Below are 18220 nucleotides of genomic sequence, written 5' to 3'. Positions count from 1 at the left end.
TGGGAAGCGACACAGGCCAGTGTTCTTGTATCTCGTTCATGCTGTCCCAAAGCCACGTGGTGGTTTTGCATGGTGGACTCTGCACGCTTAGACCCTTGCATAGGATTTGGCTACCAAACTCCCATCCAGCTCCCGGGGACACCCTGCCATGGGCTTGGAAGAAAAGCAGCAGGCATTCAGATGGGGAGTGCCAGTGCAAAGAGCAGCTCCATGCTGAGAGTGCTCAAGGCAGCCTGATCTGATTCCAGTTGACTTCAACGAGTTTTGGAAGGGGCTTGTCGTCCCCAAATAGACATAAGCCACATTACTCATGTGTGCAATCTCACTGGGTACGAGCAGCGAGCCCGTAGTGGCCTCGGCAGGGGGCAGCCACCAAGGAGGGAGGGTTTGGAGCCCTAACAGATCCATGCTAAAGGAGAGTGATATCTTTATCATTAATAACTGCATGATTAATTCATGGAGGCCTTGCTGGCCCGCTCTGTGTGGGTAAAGCCAGCATCAAGGGCTCTGAAGCAATTACACCTCCTCTCCCAGAAGACATCCATCCTGTCCCCACGGGACCCGTCTTCTGTTACCTAGATGTCATGATGTGCCCCGTCTCTGCTCTCTGGACTCAGACCCAGGCAGACCCCTGTCTCTGGTGGCTCTGCATGGCACAGCTATGGTACTGGCATCTGAGGCTGGTGGGGGGAGGTTGGGAAACGACAGCATCTGGGATCACCCTTTGCACACCCCAGCACTGAAAGGGAACGAAATGCCCAGAAATAGGTCTTTAGGAGTGAAACTCCCAGAAGTCCAGGGCACTCCTTCGAGAGGAGGATGCTACAAGTGAAGCAGTCTGGCATTGCAAAAGCTTTCGGTGGCCAAGACTCCAGTTGTTGTGTGGCTGTGCTTCCTGCAACTCAACAGCATCAAGCTGGGGGCTCAGTCCTAGCTTAACCGCGAGCCAAAAATGCCACCTTTGGCAGTGCCAGGCTCCCCCATGCTCCTTCTCCTGGGCCCCTGTGTATTTCCTGCTGCCCTGCAGCACAGAGGAGGGGAAGGTGCCTGGCTCGGGTCTTTGAGTTTCACGGTCTTGCAGCTCGTCATTGTGGCAGCCACTTTGGAGGTGCGGCCTTCCTCCTGGGTGCTAAACAGGGCTGGGGTTGTGCTCAGTATTCAGCCCATTACTTCCTCCCAACACTCACAATGCCTGTGCCTGGGATGTGACCACCTGAGGACCGATCAAAGATGGGACAGCCATGCATCCTGCACAGACACTGGCTCTGAAATGGCTTCTTTTCTCTTTACTCTCTCCTAAAAACAGAAAGGGGTCAGCATGTTTGACCCAAGCCCCTCCAGAAAGGGTACTGGCTAAACACAAAACCCACGCAGCATTTTCTGGTGTCAAGTGCCTCAGTCAATGCAATATAATAGTGACAGTGCTACTGGATGCACTGCTGATTAATAAGGTGCACTATAACACTGCATGTTGCACAGTACTTCCACTGCCTGGGTTTCTTTGCATTTTTACACTAGAACTGAATCAGGAGATGTCAGCACGTGGACCTGGTAACCTCTAATTGAATCCTCTTGTACGCCCAGTGAATTGCAAAAGGAGGAGCTAACGGCTGCCAGTGCCTAGGTATTCACTGCGAGCTGGAAATTCACTGTGAGCCGGGAAAAAGAGATCCCCTGTGTCACCGGCGGGGGTCCAAGAGAGAGGCTTGCCTTTTCTAGCGCCTGCTCAGCATTTTTGTGCGCTGATATCATAAGTCCTGCCGGGTGAGGCTCAAAGGAATATCAGGGGAAGGAAAGAGCTGCCGACCAAAAAGAATGAAGTGACCTGTAGCTGCTAATCTCGCATGCACCGCTGGCTCACGCACCGACACTGCGAGCGATTGTCTGGGGCCACAGACCAGGGAGGGAGGGGTGGGAATTACACAGTCCCTCATTGTCCATGCACAAGGCCAAAGCCTTGTCCCCACATGAGGGGTGGGCAGGGAGCTTGTCCCGGAAAGTGGTGTGACAAGCCCCATCCCGCAGGCCGGGGGGAGGCTGTAGGGCCGCCTGGGCGACCGCTGCTGCCTCAGCCCTGCTGCTGCCACTCCGGGCTGGAGCCCCCGGTGGGTGACTACTGCAGCCCAGGGGGGCTGGGGCCATTGGCCTGCCCTCTCCCCACCTCAAACAGGGTTTTAGGCCAGCAGATGTGTAGGTTCCCAAGGACCCACCACATGCCCAACAAGCGTCCACCCCTCTCTGTGCTGCACAAGCTCGAGCCCCCTGTTCAGTGCACGGGGGGGGCTTTGTGTGCAGAGAGGAGTGGGTTGGGGCAGGCTTGCCCAGGCCGATATAGGATCTTGGGGGGGTGGAAGGGAAATGCACTTGTTGAATTTCAGCCATGGGCTGAGCTTTCTTGGCTCTGACTCCATTGCTAAAACATTGTCCCATGTGGATATACTGGCTTTTTGGTGCTAGGTGTATCGACACTCTTCACTTATAAACGCTGGCCCCACACCTGCAACCAAAGCTTCAGCCTGAGCGGGGGACTTCAGGATTCTTAGCAAATGCAAGGCTGGACCTTGATATTTTCATCCAACTTGGAGCTTAAACTAGCTAAAGAAACCTCCCCACCCCCCTAGACACCAACATAGGAAGCAGATCTCGCCCCGTACTACATGCACAACCTGCATGTACTGCACAGCTACGATTGTGTGCGTACCACTCTAATCTGACAATCTGTGCTGGCTAAGCTGGAAAGCCTCTGGTGCTAAGCAAAGTGACCTCCCATAGCAGAATGCAGAACGCTTCGCCTTCTGCGATGCAATGCGACAGTGCTAGTTTTTCACACAAAGTCCCTTGGTTGGGGGTCTTTTCACGGCAAAAATCAAGCTTTTTTTTTTTTTTTTTGCTTACAGCTTACCCTGAAAGAAATATTCTCCAACGCTAAAAAGTACCACGCGCATTATGTTAGCAAGCCTAGGCTGACCTTAAAGTAACGGAGCAATCAGTCTGACTTCTTAGAATGATTAATGGAACAATCTCCTCTGCAAAAGAAAACAAATTAACTGTCTTCACCAAATGTCTACTGGAACACGAAAAGCTGTTCTGATAAAGACATCGAGGAGGAATAACTCTTACGAGCATGCAAAATCCAGCAAGAGATACAGGACTTATTTTATTAAGACTCTCCTCAAAATAAATTAAATGAAACCCACTTAACTGACTATGAAAGAATAAAGCTTCTTAAAGAAACGTGCCTTATTAGGTAAGATGCTATGTGCGAGCTTGGCCTCACTACCTTGGGAAACCTGCATCCAGCCCCATTCAGAAAGGAAAATCGCCCCCCTCTGCTTTGCTAGGACGAATAATGCCTATTAAATGCCTCTGGCAGCACAAAAGAGGAAGAAAGCTGCCGTGAAGTGGCAGGGGGGTTTGACAATGTGCCCTTTTTGCTGCAGACCCAAACCCAAACACAGTGCACAACATGCCCTGTCTTCAGGGCAGCAGTAACTGTAGTTGACTGCATTTGCCACTGTGGTTTACTTTGCGGCTGCTTTATTCTGCTGCTAGGAGGCACAAGACCTGCACCCGACTGTCCCCACTCGAACGCAAATGTTTCCATCAACGGGAACTTGCCAGGCTCAAACAGCAACATGTTTTGCCTCTGCTGAAAAACAAGTTCTACCGGGAATGGCTCGAAAAAGGCAGCGTTTCGAAAAAGGCAAGTTGCTTTGCCTTATTTTCTTCTGCTCAAAATTCACTTCTTCTTCAGCAAAAACAACCGAGACGAAATAGCACAGCGGATTCCATCTTGGCCTGGAAGTGGGAGAGAATACCCTAATGAGCAGTCTAGCTGTGTAGGAGGTAAAATAGTTGTTGTCTCTGTCTAAGAGCAAGCAACAAATGTGGCTGCAAGCATTTATTAACGCCCAGAGTCAGTTCTGGGATCTGTTTTTGCTTGCGACGCTGCAGCCCTGTGTACACGGATAATTCTGGCTTCCACAAACACGAGTCCTGATAAACGGGTTGCCATGCCAGGGATGTGTCTGGTGTGGGCACTTGACTTCTTTCCTCCATAAGTCTCTTTATTTAGGTGAGCAGTCTCAGCTGAAGCCATCGGACTGCTCACAAGAGCAAAGGGCTCCCGTACGTATATGCAGGGAGCCCGCTCGGATGCATTGTAATTCCAGCGTGTCCGAGCAGACTCAATTAATCGAGTCTGCTGGAGCATGCAAAATACTGCGCTCCGGTAGCCTCCAGTGTCACACGTTTCAGCATTGCCACACTTCAAAATGGCAGTGGGGCGCTTTAAACTGAAGCTCGTTCAATGAGCTTTAGTTCAAAGCACCCCGCCACCATTTTTCAGCGCAGGGACGCTGATACATGTGACACTCCAGGGGCTTTTAATTAGTGTGGGTCTTGGAGCTGCGCTAATTAAAGCACCCCCCTCACGCCTCCCCTGTACAAATGCCCAAAGTGTTTCCTTACCTACATCGCTTGGTGCACGACTAGTTTAAGTCACCAGCTCAATTACTGTCCTCCACCATTGTCTCCTACTTGTATCAATTAGCCATCAGTGCCATTACAGTTCAAAACCCGGGGCCAGCTCCTGAGCCAGGCATCCTTAGGGGCTGTATTCCAGCTCGGGGAAGATACCGAACAAGCTATCCGAGAGTCTCTAGGCTGGGGAGTGCTGGCACAGTCAAAGCTGAAGGCAAACATCCCTCCGGACTGTCCCGAACCGCCTATCCCCGGCTGCCTTCTCCACGCCCAAACCCGCTGGTTTCAGCATGGCTCCGTGTCAGCACACATGCATCTGGATTTTTCTTGCAAACACAAACAGGCTCTGTCTACCCACCCCTGTCCTGACCCCCATCTCCGAGTGCCATGTACATGGTGACAGTGAAGTGGTAAGTCAAGCCGCCTGCACAAAGCACCAAGCACTGTAACTACTCCTGCCTTGCTGGGCCCGTATCACTGCATGATTAAGTTCTTACCAGACTTTTTGGTAAGGGCAACCTTACTGATCTGATAACTGCCAAGGACAAGCCAAATACGCGGAGTCAATCTATGCACGTTTAATCCCTAGAAGGCAGATTAAGTGTATAATTGACCCAGATAATCCATATATCATCTCCATGCCCATGTCCGGTTTAGGCAGACAGGAGGCCCATAAGAAGGCTATCAGGGACACAATATTATCATGGCAGTGGATTTCATCAAAGTCAGAGATGGCTTTTTAATCACTGCTCTGAGATGCTGCTAGATTTAAGCAGATGAACTAGCACTAAGCACATCTGTTTTAATCCTTATCTTCTACTCAGGCTGGTGTCTTCAAGAAGTACAAGGAAGAAAAAAAATAAATTAATTTCTGTTCAGGTCTCGCAGTCTTAGGAGCTTCTCTAGATGTTTTGATCTCTCATATCAAAAGCAGGTTTTTGTTTTCTTTCGGTAAGATATTGAATTAATCAGAGAGAAAAATGCCATCTGCGCTCTTTAGGGATGCCGGAGGTCTGCATGAGCATCCTGAAATTCACAGTTGCTTTCTCTACCTGCAGTAGCCATTTGTATTCTCCGGTGACTGCATGCGTTTTACCTCAACGTTTTGCTGCTTGGACAAAATTTAGGCCAGTATAGAGTGTATCCTCCCAGCCCACCGCATAGTTTTCCAGTCACATCGTTTTTTACTGGCTGAAACCACACATACAGGAGGTATGGCTAATGCTGTACAAAACTGTCATTCTGAGGCCTAGTCCCTGCTGGCCAAATGCCCCGGAGGGAATTTGGGCATTGTAAACCGGAGTCCTGAAAACCACAGAGCGAAGAGGGCTCAAAACTTGGCAGGAGCTGCCCGGAGGACTGCAAGATCAGTCCCATGGTATTTCTTCCCCTATTCCCAGCTGGCCTGATAGCAAGCAACCTATGCTACTGGTGTTAAATGATCAAATGTGTCAAAAGATTATCCTTCTGAGAGAAAGCTGCAAGCAGCTGCTTTTCATCCACCATGGAAACAAGCTTGTAATCCCTCTTTTTCCAATGGATCACCATTTTTCAAACCACGTGAACACGCACAGATAGGCACATCCACCCGGAGCATGAAAGCACGCCACGGTGGTCTTCTTACCTCCTCCTCTTCCTAGCTGCCTGTCCCAATGGGCCTGATTACAGCATCTTAGCTGGACAATCATGTCATTAATTTAGCACGACAGGCCAAATCAGTAAGACATGACAGACTGAAGCACCACAAAAAAGCTAGTTAGCTTCTGATTACTGGAAGAACTTTACAGTCAATCTGTTCTTCTGGTGACCCAGAGAGAACAGATTTCAAAAATTAAGATGATGACTTGATTTCAGGGAAATACCTGACTAATTTACAGAATAAAGGAGATTAAAACATAGACCACAGAACGACACGAAGATAATCTGCAAGCAACAGTATCTGCCACAGAATACAGTTCCCTAGGCAGGAGCTGCCTGGACAAACACTCAGCAAGGTGACAGGGTGAATGAAGAAGGTAGCAAATCCTAAAGGACCACCTCAAATATTTTCAGGTCCGTGGTACAACTAGTGGCACCTGGCATTTTCTAAAGAGGACAAATAAATGGGAAGAGCCAAAGGAGCGTGCTGGAGGCTGGACTGGAGACCACAGGAAGCTACAAATGACACAGAGCAGATAGCAGACCAACTTAATGCGCCTGGTCTAGCTCCCATCAAGTCAATCTGAGTTTCAGTAACTCGCAGGGGAACAGGGTCTAGCTCTCCTTTCCTAGCGCCAGTCGCGCAGCCCTCCCGAGTTTCGGGGGCTTGCGTGTCTGCCACAGGGAAAGCAGCTATTCATGGCAGAGGGAGTCCCGTGACAGACTCAAAAGGGAGGGTCAGACAGTCCGCGGAGGTAAGTTGGCATTGCTGCATTTCAGCCGATGGAGCAATGTCAGCCCGCCCCAGAGAAAATGTCACAGGTCAGACTCCGAACTCCCTTGGCCTGGTGAATCCCGACACAGTCACGCTTGACACACAAAGGACAGCAATATCAGCCCTTGCTAAATATTTATAAATGTAATTTTGCGTGACTTGGGCTCCTGCTTTCTTAAAGCTGTAGCTCCTGGAGCCGCAAACCCTGCTTGGGACCCACTGGCTGAGGCCCTGGGATCAATGCAGCAGGCAAAGGCTGCCATGCTTAGCTGCGTGATGCAGACGGATGAATATGTCAAGCCTGACGCACAGCCACACTCTGCACTAACTCCAGGGAGAAAGTCAGGCTGAGTTTGCCTCTGGCTGCACGTTTGTGCCCCAGATCATAACCTAGACCCAAACATCTGTAAGAAAATATATAATACCACCGGGCTGATCCTGCTGTTATGGAAATCTGTGGGTGCTCAGCACAGAAGGATAGGGGAGCAGGCCCGGGCACTATGTTTAGGAAAACAGGCTCAGACAATCCGAAATATGTATCAGTGGATGCAGCACTGCCAGCCAGGGAACACCCCGTTTTGCAGACACTCCTGGGAATGGCTATTCAGGGGCCTGACTCTTCAAACCTTCCCCACTGGGCACGCTGCATGCTTGCGCCCATCAGCTGCCACCGTGCTTGGCATTATGGGTGGCCAATTTAGTAGCTCTTTTGCTGCTAAATCACTTGGTGCAGCCAGCACCTTACCTCTGCAGTGCCAGCTGAACTTGGGAACTGCTGGCTTCCTCCACAAACCACTTTCATCTCAGGAAGAAGTCAGCCTGCCCGCTGCAGGCACCTGGGAGTTGGCCCGTTTGAACTCTACTCCGTGTAAACCAAAAGCCCAATCCTGCTCAGCTTCCTCAGGAGACTCGTCTGACTGAGATGCATGTGAAGAGGGCCATCAGGATGCAGTCCCCAAATCGGATGGCCACGGTACCAGAACCAACTGCTTTCCCATCATGCCGCTGCTGACGGCACAAAGCAATGTTTACGCCCCGGTGTGAAAATGCTAAGGTTTGTCATTATTGAGAAAGATCAACCACACTTCTCGGCCTGCTGGACTAGCAAACGCCAATTCATGAAAAGCAAGGGGGCAGGACAAAGGCCGTCCCGTGCTTCCGCCTTTCACCCAGGTGCCCCTGCCTTTTTTTTTTGTTTTTTGTTTTAATCGTTAGCGTAACACAAATACAATACAACAAACCTGAATGCGACTGGGTCAAACTGAAAAAAAACAAAACCCCCACGTTGCAATGACACACGTCCTGAAGTTGGAGAGAATGACGCGGAAGGCTGAAAGCACACCGACGGCAGTACACACACCGACTGCACTCAAGACACACCAGCTGCAGATCTTGGGAAACTGGTTGAAGAAAAGGCAACTTAGGCATTGAAAAGAACAGTCCAGACGATCTCTGAAAATGTGACTGCCCCCGGAATAAAATTCAGCGCCGAGGGGCAGGGCACTCGCAGACCTGCTGCGGGGAGGGAACCGGCTGCTGCGTTTTTTTCAATGCCCATCGGATGGGTGATTTATATCTGGCATTCTGTGCTTAAAACTCTCTGAAGAGTGAGCGTGCATAGAGCATTAAGAAGTCACTAGTGTGCTTTATGCATGAATGAGGCATTCTCAGTGGATATGGGTCATGCTAGTAGATGTACACAGGAAGATTATTTGACTCTAATTCATGCCACTTGATATAATGTGATAAAACATTTGACATGAGAGATAAGTTCCATTTTAATCTGATAGGATATCAGTGAAAGAAAGAGTGGGAATTATAAAGTAAGAAGAGGTTTCTAAGGGAAAGGGAATGCGAGGAAAGAAAGAAGGATACTGAATAAAGGAGGAGTTGGGGGGGGGGGGAGGCTTCCTTATACGCTGTGGAAGCAAATGAGCAAGTAAACAAAGCATATAAGGTTATTGTAATTCTAGAGCTAGAAGACTGAAAAATGATGTTGCAGAGAGGTGAAAGAAAAGAAAGTCTGAATGTAAACTGCTTCACACAGAAATCAATATATAAAGAAACATCCTATAAGAGACTGAAGCACTTGTGTGAAGTGCTTGCCTTCAACATAAAACCTTCACTATACAATAGCTACAAGGACAGAAAGTGTGTCACACGACAGAAGCAACAGAAACAGATAAATCCTTGGGCATGCATTCAGATTTAAAACAAATACAGACCACCGGGCATCCCGGTCAGTGTTTTTGGGGAAGTTGGGTGAATGAAGGGGGTGCAGCCGACAAATAACTCTGGAAATCCGGATCTGCCCAAGTTGCACTACCATTCCTTTCCCCACTCTGGACCTGGGGTTTGACACCCTGGTAGGGTCCTTTCTGAAGTATAAAACTACAGATTTTTTTTTCCAGCTGGGTTTTGGGTTATTTTTTTTCAATATAAAAATGTAGCCCGGCAGAGTCACATGCAGGCTTAGAGGGCTGGGCAGGCAGAAACCATTAAGTAGTGTGGGAGGAAGGTGGCCTCACACCTCTGCCCAAAATCTGGCTGGGGTTTTCAATGAGGAGAACAATGACCGAGATGCTCCTGTTACAGAAAGGTTTCTCACAAGCTGGACATATTAAAGTGGTGGCTGAGAAGACGCCGTTACCCTGAAAACCACACACATAAAGACCAGGACACGGTAGACCAAAGTATAGATTTAGAGTAGGCAGACAGCAGATAAGAGCCTGAGTCAGAGGGAAAGGAAAGATTTTTTGAAAAAAAAATCTATAACCAATCCATTGTCTCAAAATGTGACTTATCCTCCTGTCTTATTTTGTCACATTTTGGGGGGTCTCCTGCTTGGTTTCCAAGGAGGAGAAGGCATTTACTTACATCAAATAACCTTTCTATATACATCTCCTCATTGACCTTATCACGCAGCACATCCTGAGAGTGGCGAACAAATGTCACATAGGCATCGGCAACATCCATCCCCGGCTTCTGTATGGGAAAAAAGAAGAGAGAGAAAGAAAAGCATGAACATCTCCACGCGGGGCAATGCCCTTACTCCTGCTGCCGCGGCTCCTTTTCCCCCCGGCTGGCTACGGCACTGAGGCTGCTGCCGTTCACCGCTCTCCCTTTGAGACCTACGGTATCGGGACCTGGCAGCACAGCTCGCCGCTTTGTACGCTGCCACGCCGCCTGTGCTGCACACGATCCTGTAAACACACTGGCTCTTTCTCTTTTTGTGCCTAGAGGGAAGCCACTCGGATGAATAAAGCCTTTCCTTGACACACTGATGCCGGGAAGTTCTCTCGCTATGTTTGGTATTGTTGACCTAATTAGTGAAACAACAAATCACGCTGTGGTTTTCCAGTGTCATCTTCTATATGCAAACCCTCTATTATGTGAAGTTCGAAAGCTAACACCCAGCCCTGGTCTCCTGTTTCTTCTCCTAAGATGTGAGGATGCATGCAGTCTTTCACATTTTATCATCCGCACCCAAAAATAAGCACATTTCTTTTGTTGTTTGGGACTTAGATTTTAGCTCGCCGATAGCCTTCCCGTGTAAAATAAATGAGTGCAGTCAGAAATCAGATTTCCCCAAACTGCCCATGCGAATGTCTGTGTCAGTGCTAAGCTTCCCGGATGCCCTTATCTACAATTGTGCTGGTTTATATCTCTCTATATACTCACTGCTTTTTAAACCTGAGCGTTACATTTGTGGAAGATGGTGATCAGGTTGCTATTTTCTCAGCTTACTGTAGTAGACAGAAGAAAATACACTATACAATCCCTTGAGTTCGCACCGCTTGATATGCTGAAATCAAAGTTATCTCAAAGGAAACCCATTAAAATACTACAACATGAGTCATTACAAGAGCTGCCACAAAATCTAAAATTTCCATGGCACATTGTAAGTTTGTTAATAACTAGTGTCATTAGTTTTCATTACTGTGATTTACCTCAGATCACAAAGTATCGTTTCTCTACAAGACGTGATTGTCAGCCGCTGCAAATTGAAGTTAGTTAACACTTCTGTGTAATTTCCAGGGTGAAAATGAGGACAGTTTGGAAAGCAGTAGGAAGGTAGCTTTTTTTAATACAAAGCAAACAATTATCAAGCAAAAGGCCGGTGCTTGGCCCTTGGGATGCTAGTAACATTTCTTAACACCTACTGAAACAATGACAAGGTATTAATTTGAAAAACAATGAGGACAACACAAACGTGGCAATAGTCAAGCGTTATACTTTCAGGCAATTTTCAGGAAACCGACTGTGCCCGTTTCAAGGTGGCACTAAAAGAGTTGCAATTTTCTGAAACAAAACAATCCTGTCTCTGGAATGGGACTTAAGCCCCAGGGATCATCCGTTCAATAGCGGGACATCGCCCCTTTCCTCTAGAGAGGGAGCCCATAAGCAAACCTGCTTTTCTTGACGCTGCACTGGTTCACCGCTGAGGATGCGCTGAACCTGGCCCCCAGCGAAGTGCGGGATGGGAAGAAGCTCCCACTCATACAGGCGTAAATGAGCACTGCTTCCACTGAAGTGAATAGGGTTTGACCAGGAATCAGGCCCACAGGCTCTAAATAATTTACTCCGGGCTTCAGGAAAGTAGAGGCAATTAGAAGGCCTCCACTATAGAGCGAGGAGTCTAGATGCCAAGAAAACCGGGTCCTAAACGGGACCTCCCCAAGTCCTGGCTTGGAAAGCCTTGGGAGACCTCTGGCTTCACATGTCTATCCCATCAGCTCCAGTGGGGTCTGCAGTGGTCTGACGGGGGTGCAAAATTTGGACTGGGATATTTCAGTCTGCTCGCTTTTTTATTTAGATGTCCTCAGAATCTGCCTGCATACCTACCCTGGTTTATCGGTTGTAATCCCTTACTCCAGCCAACATTCATATACTGCACTTAAACTCAATTTAAATGTAAATTTGTGGCATCCTAAGTGCTTTGTCTAAGGACCTGAAGGGTCCTCATCCTTATGAGTCAAGCTCTAATTAGAGGAACTGAGGTACAGTTTCCCTTTAACGACTGCAAAGATGGAAAACATGGTTATTTTTGTCTTTTCATCAAAACTCTTTGACAAGTATACAGCACTCACCACCTTTTCCCTACAGTTAAAATGAAAGTCGCTTTCTGAAAGAGTAAAGTACATCAACAATTAGAAGAATAAAAATAAAATAAATTAGGCATGTACTGGTGCCGTCTGGGCACGGTCTGGACTTTTCCAGATGACGCTGTGTTATCCTCGAAGGTGCCAATGAAAAACAATTATAGGAGGGACTGTTATTAATTTTCCACAGGGATCGAAGCTCCCTAGGTACATAGGAGACCCATTCAACCTCATGAATAGCCCACTGGTTAAGCATCCGCGCCTAGCTTGCAGGTCTCTCTGCAGGAGAAGCAGCACTTATCACGGACATCCGCTAATGAAGTTCATTCCTTTTTTACCTCCAGTGTTAGACTACTGTGCTCTTAACCCTGAGGGGTATGTCTACACAGATATTTAGGGCCGACTTTGAGGCTACCCTTGTGCTATGAGCTGTTCTTTCCCACTGATGCCATGCATGGGGGGCACATGAAACCCATCCAGACTGTGCTTATTTCTTGAGCCTAGTACTAAGAGGTCTCCTTCTTCTGTGGCTTTTCTAGGACTCTGTCTGTGAACTACTTGTCTCTCCTTCTGGGCTCAACTTAGGCAGGAGAGGGAGATGTGCGTGCAGAAGGGCAGGACGTCAGGAATACAGGACGGCGGGATTGCTGGTGGTGGACTTCTTCTGTTCAAGGCTTGCGTGATGAGGTAGCTTCCAAACACAGGATAGGAGGTGAGTGGGATGAGGCTGGCCCCTTACCCAGAGTTTAACAAACCTTCCCGGCTCGGTGGGATTGATGGTGGGAGTTGGGCTTAAAGGCGCCCAGTATACCTGGCTGGAGGGATGGTCTGTAGGGTGACCTCAAGGCGGCCTCCAATGATCTGTGTAGGCATACCTGGGTCCAACCCTGGCTGACAACCCATGACGGAGAGCTATTAGTATTCATTCAACCATGATGGACAGATAGGCATTCAACCAAAACACAAGGCAAATTGTTCCGACAGAAAGCAATGCTTAAATTGTGCTTACGGGTACGTCCACGTATTTGGAAGCTGCCTTCACCTGGAAAGGGGCAGGGAAAAAAAGAAGAGAGAAGACACTTTAGACAACAGTGGATGTACAGCTACTAGAGTACCTAACGGCTCTCCACTATCCACCTGTCCGGTACGTGCCCAGAGCTGCTCCAGCGGCAGGTCTCCCAGCCAGGGTCCCAGCTCACTCAGTAGGGTTTATTGTCATCTGAGCTGGCTTGCTCTGTCAGCAGGACCTTTGGCATATTTTACACTGCAGTTTTGACCTGGCAACATGAACAGACGGCAGGGCTGGCCTTTTTGCAAGGCTCCCAAGCTGCTGAGAGGGGGCACTGGTGCTCTTCCACTCTGGTTTGGTTGCTGGAGAAGGGCTCTGGTAGTGAGATCACCTCTGGTCATGGTACTGGGAGGAAAGAGAGGCTCAGCCCCAAGCTTACAGACTGCAGAGGCCTCTGCTTTATAACCAAGGGCAGCCTTGACAGATGCAAAGGGTTCAGGATCACACGGACGGACAATATTTGGGGGCGGTTTGGATTCCCGATTCCACAGCTGTCAGACCCGAGGCACTTCCTCCCTGGGCAGCCCATGCTGTTGGCTGCACCTGGGATGGGAGTTTCAGGTTTGCCTTTCCAAACTGGGCTGTTTCCAGGTGGGCAGGGAGACCTCTTTACAACAGCAGCATAAGGCTCGCGGCAAAGCGCTTCCACGTGGCTTCTGCTTTCTAATTAGGAGATGCGCAGCTCGCCATCTTTGTTTGGGTGTAAAAAGCTCACCTGCTTTTAAATATTTCTAAAGCTACCATTAAAGCAGCCTAAATATAACACGCTCACAATTGCATCTCAGGATGAATAAATTATGTGTCCCGAATGAGAGGATGAATGTATGTGTGAGACAGAATGTGAGAGTGGGTGGATGTGCTCGTATGCTGCATGTGTGGGGGTGAATAATTAAGCACAATGAGGCAATGCAAAAAAAAAAAAAAAAATTACAGACTGGTGGTAATGGCTGAGGTTCATATTTTGAGTGTTTCCAGCAATAAGGCCCCTGAACTGGAGTGAAAGACAGCGGGGGGCTGGTAGACACTCTTGGGACTCGAGGGAGACATGAATGCAAGGACAGGCCTGGGATCTCAGTGGGGGCAAAACAGCCTCATCACCTGTATCTACACCCAGAGGCTTCAAGAGCAGTGTAAAACATCTGGCTGAGCTGCACGTTTACGTGGGCTCGATACCAGGACGATGGTGCAAGGGTCTGTGTCAAACGGGAGGTCAGAGGTGGGGACCGCTCTTGCCTTCAAACAGGGGGAAGGACTTAGGAAGGGCTGAGACACGATTAAAGTCCATGCCAGCAAATTCAAAGAGAGGTCATGCAAAAATAAACCTCTCTGTGTTTGAGGCTTTCTGTGGTACCCGCACACCTCACAATCTTCCTGGCAAGCGATCCTCACAGCACCCCTCTGGGTGAGGGAAGGGAGAACGCTCCCATTTTACAGAGGGGGAACTGAGCAGCTCGATCCCGTGCTAGTGCAGGCCGTCACCCTTGATCAGGGAAGTGCTGAAAACAATAGGTCAAATTTTCAGTCCTTGAACATCGTCTGCAGAGATGTGACTGACTTCTGCTTTCCCTTGGCAGCCCAGGAGGCAACTGAAGCTTTGCCACTCACTCGGGGAGCAAGGGAGCAGTTTGCACTCACAGGAAGTCTACAGAGGACCAGGGATTTGAACTCAGGTCCTCCAAGTCGTAGGCTACCCCCAGAACCAATGGGGCAGCCCCCTGCATTAAGGAAAGCGGCAACGAAAATACTTCAGCCTACTTTCTGCGGTCCCCCTTCTCCACCCACAAAAACTAAGCTGCTTTTCCTTTTTTTCCCCTTTCATTTTTTTTCCAAAAGCAATATGAATAATTACTTGTTTTTCCTTAAAGTAAGATTTGGCTACATTCAGTGAAATTTCCAAACTGCCGGATGTTGTGTGATTTTTGCTAGGCTGCAGTTTTTCACAAATTACAAGACTTCCATGAAATATCTCAGTTTACCATAAAAAAATTTGTGCAGAACAAAAATAAGATCTTTTGCATCTCTCCCTGAGGTGATATTCCTGCTCCAGTTTTAATGAAAGTAGATGCAATTCTTTGCTGTTCAAAGAGAGGGGCCATCTCCATTAAATAAAAACCTGAGCAGCTGGCATTTCTTGTGACTCAGTGGTCCTTCAGAGACAGATGCCCATCTTATCACTGGACTGCTGTTACTGAGAAAGGCTCATCTATCTATCTATCTATCTATGTGTATATATAGATACATATCTGTATATAGCCACATTTAGAAGGGTATTTTCATTTTGAAGTGCTTCATAATGAAGTGGCTAGTGAGAACTTTATTAGGGCAACAGATGCATTAATTTTATCTCAAATTTCAAGGCAGGAACTGAAAATGAGGATTTCCTACTAGGTGATAAAATTGTCTGTCACAAGACCCCCAACTACATGTCATTTTCCCAGGGACTGGAAAGCATGCGATGAAAGGAGTCAGGAGAAGGGGGTGGGAAGATTAGTGCTTCCTAGAATTAAAAGGCTTGGACCATAACACTGTGCTTTATTTGTTCAGACAGGGAAAACGTGGGAGGTGGTGCAACGGTTCTGTAACGAGGGAGAGTTTCTCTATTTATCACTGCAAATGCTAAACACAGAAAAACCGCACGACTACCCCGGGAATCTGTATGGCTCAGCGAGACTCTCTGAGCAGCCTGCCACAGGGACGGGGGGACCTGGTGACCTCCACGTGGAAGTATTTATTGCCATTAGAGGGCAAAGGGAAGACCCTGGCCCGTCCCATGCCTTCGAGGATACAGCTCAGGTCTGCCTCTCCCCCACGATGGAAGCAGAGAAGCGTCAGCGTGCGGGAGTGCTCGGTGCGGTGCAGAGCTGGGCGTGCTGGGCATTGATATATCCGGAGGGGAAGGAGAAGCAGTCTCAAGACAGTGCTTCCCCGCTTTGCTTCTCCCTGGCTCAGGATTTGGAGTTTCAAGATGGTGCTTCCCCACTTCCCAAACCCCGGGCCAGGGAAGCCAACCTCCTCAGGACGCCGCATCGGTCACAGCACCGTCCTCAATCAGAGCCCAAACCAGCCCAGGTGGCACCTCCTTTCTCCCAGGCTGGTGGCTTCTGCTTGGCCCCGGGGCTTTCTGGTATGTGCAGCCAACTCCACCCTAGCCCTTGCCATCAGCTCCTGGCCAGAGCATCCCTGCCCCCTGGATGCACCAGGGCTGACCAGTGTCCTTTCCCACAGCTGCGGGTACCCAGGGCACTCCCTATCCCTCTCATCGGGGTGGCTACCTGGAGCCACAAGGTTTGTATTCTGCTCAGGAGCCCCGTAGCTAGTCCCCAACCCACCTCACCATGCTTGAATGGACATTATACCCTTGGAAACACGAAGTTTGGGAATTATTCAGCTGCCTTCATTCTTTCTTGGTGGCTGGCTGGTGCACATATGGCATCTTTCCTGCATCCTACATCCACCGACCAGGCAGGTATGCTCCAAGCTATAAGCCTGCTGGGGTTAGGGCTGAGCCTGCCATTTCTATTGCTTGATCAAGCCATGAATGTTCATTGAGTTATTTGATCACCTGTGGGGGCAGGAACGGGACTTTCTGTCCAGACACCGTGCAACTCTTGGTGGATGCAGGAGGTACATCTGCTATCCACTGAAAGAGGGTTTCATGGTGACAGGTGGGGTGCAACAGCTATGTGACACCCTGGCAGCTGGGAGACATATGGTGGGGGGTGAGTATGATCAGGGGGTGCTTCTGACCCCCCAGAAAGCTGGGCATTTGCCCTTCCTCTGCAGATCTAGCACCAACCTTTCTCTTGTGTACCAGGGGGGCAGACTTGTGGGGAGACCTGAGCCCCCCTGTGAGGTTTGGTGGTTTCCACATGCATCCACTTGCCATGAGCTTTGGTTTTAAGTGGGTGGGTTAAGCTAGGCTGGGGGTAACATGATCTGGGGCTCGACCGCTTTGGGGCAGCAGCTCTGAAGGCTGCCTCCACCCTGCCATTACCCCAAAGCTTAAAAAAGTTGCAGCTGCTTGGCCACAACCCCGGGGCCTCCATGATCCACATGCAGACATAGGGATTTGCGTGTCCCAGCGTGGAAGGGAGCAGCCCGGGCCCTGGCCCTCGGTGCAAACACCATGATGTGGAGCATGGTGCGCAGCCGCCACCGAGGAACAGCTTGGCTCACGCCGGAGGAAGAACTGTGCAGTGCGCCGTCTTCCCGGGCTGATGCTGGCACTTCCGACGCCTGAAAAGCTGCCGCCCCCACATCCTCTGGTGCTAGCACACGAGCACACTCATCCTCTTCCCGATGCTACGCTAACTGGCAGGAAGGCAGCCAGCCTCTGCCCTTCAGCCCTCTTTTGCTCAGGAGAGGATCTAAGGGCTAAGTGCCACCGCCAGCTTTTGTGCTGTGGATTTGGGAGGAGGTGGCAGGGATGACACGTGGGGCAAGGGAACAGGGGAAAACAGGCACACCGAGTGTGTAGGCCACAGCCAGTTGGCAAGCAGTCGCATGTCTTTGCAGCCACAACACTGCATGGTCTCGTAATGGCAGGGGAGCCAGAGACGGAGGTGGGGAGAGCTGCATGCTGTCCTCCTTGGCATGAAGCTGTCAGAAACTCGACCCGGAAGAAGGCAAGTGGAAGGGGGCTGGGACCGAGACACGACATCCGAATCTGAACCATCTCCTGCAGTTCAGGAGAGGAGGAGCTGGATGAATTCGTCCTCCTTTGTGCAATTCAGACCCTTACCACAGTTTCCCCACGAGGCACTGGACCACTTATAATGCAGAAGTGCACTGAGCACAACCCCTTCTGTGCACTCTCCCTTACGGTGCTAGCGAATGCGACACAGGCAGGCACAGGGACCTCTCCTCTCCATCTGCTGCAAGCCCCGGCTCAAAGCAGGGCCACCCCGTCTAAGCCATCCTAGGAAGACATTTGTCCAACAAACAGAATGACCTTCTCTGCCTGCCCACCACTTGCACTGGTAACAATCTCAGCCATGGTGCCGCAGCTATTCAGAGCAAGGCACCTGCTCTGCACACATTTAAGTTTCCAGAACACGCACTCACAATTATTCAGGCCAAGAGATGCAAAAAAAAAAGCCTGCTGGTGAGTAGAAGTACCCAGTTTTGAGCCCAAATGAGCAAGAGAGTTTGAAC

The 18220-nt window shown here is 49.4% G+C and overlaps 2 protein-coding genes across 13 annotated transcripts in view; one reads left to right on the top strand and one right to left on the bottom strand.

The window, feature by feature from the left end:
• The window catches only part of CEP15 (centrosomal protein 15), a 58945-nt gene extending 45964 nt beyond the window's left edge, over positions 1 to 12981 (top strand). Inside the window, exon 6 of one of the 2 annotated variants that reach the window (XM_090022844.1) lies at positions 12537 to 12981. In XM_090022844.1, the coding sequence (XP_089878970.1) occupies positions 12537 to 12680 (144 nt within the window). In that variant the 3' untranslated portion in view covers positions 12681 to 12981. The remainder of the gene's footprint in view (positions 1 to 12536) is intronic. The other variant, XM_090022843.1, reaches the window with a different exon arrangement.
• CADPS (calcium dependent secretion activator) overlaps positions 1 to 18220 on the bottom strand; it is a 248776-nt gene that overhangs the window by 14907 nt on the left and 215649 nt on the right. For all 11 annotated transcript variants that reach the window (XM_090022840.1, XM_090022841.1, XM_090022835.1 and 8 more), the window contains 2 exons: positions 13007 to 13039; positions 9773 to 9880 (listed from right to left, as the gene is read on the bottom strand). In XM_090022840.1, coding sequence (XP_089878966.1) covers positions 9773 to 9880; positions 13007 to 13039 — 141 coding nt within the window. The remainder of the gene's footprint in view (positions 1 to 9772; positions 9881 to 13006; positions 13040 to 18220) is intronic.

Source organism: Crocodylus siamensis, chromosome 11 (assembly GCF_052110815.1).
Source record: "Crocodylus siamensis isolate JL-2025a chromosome 11, ASM5211081v1, whole genome shotgun sequence".
Lineage (NCBI taxonomy): Eukaryota > Metazoa > Chordata > Crocodylia > Crocodylidae > Crocodylus > Crocodylus siamensis.
The sequence above is the reverse complement of the archived record's forward strand: the minus strand, read 5'-3'. Positions and strand labels throughout refer to the sequence as shown.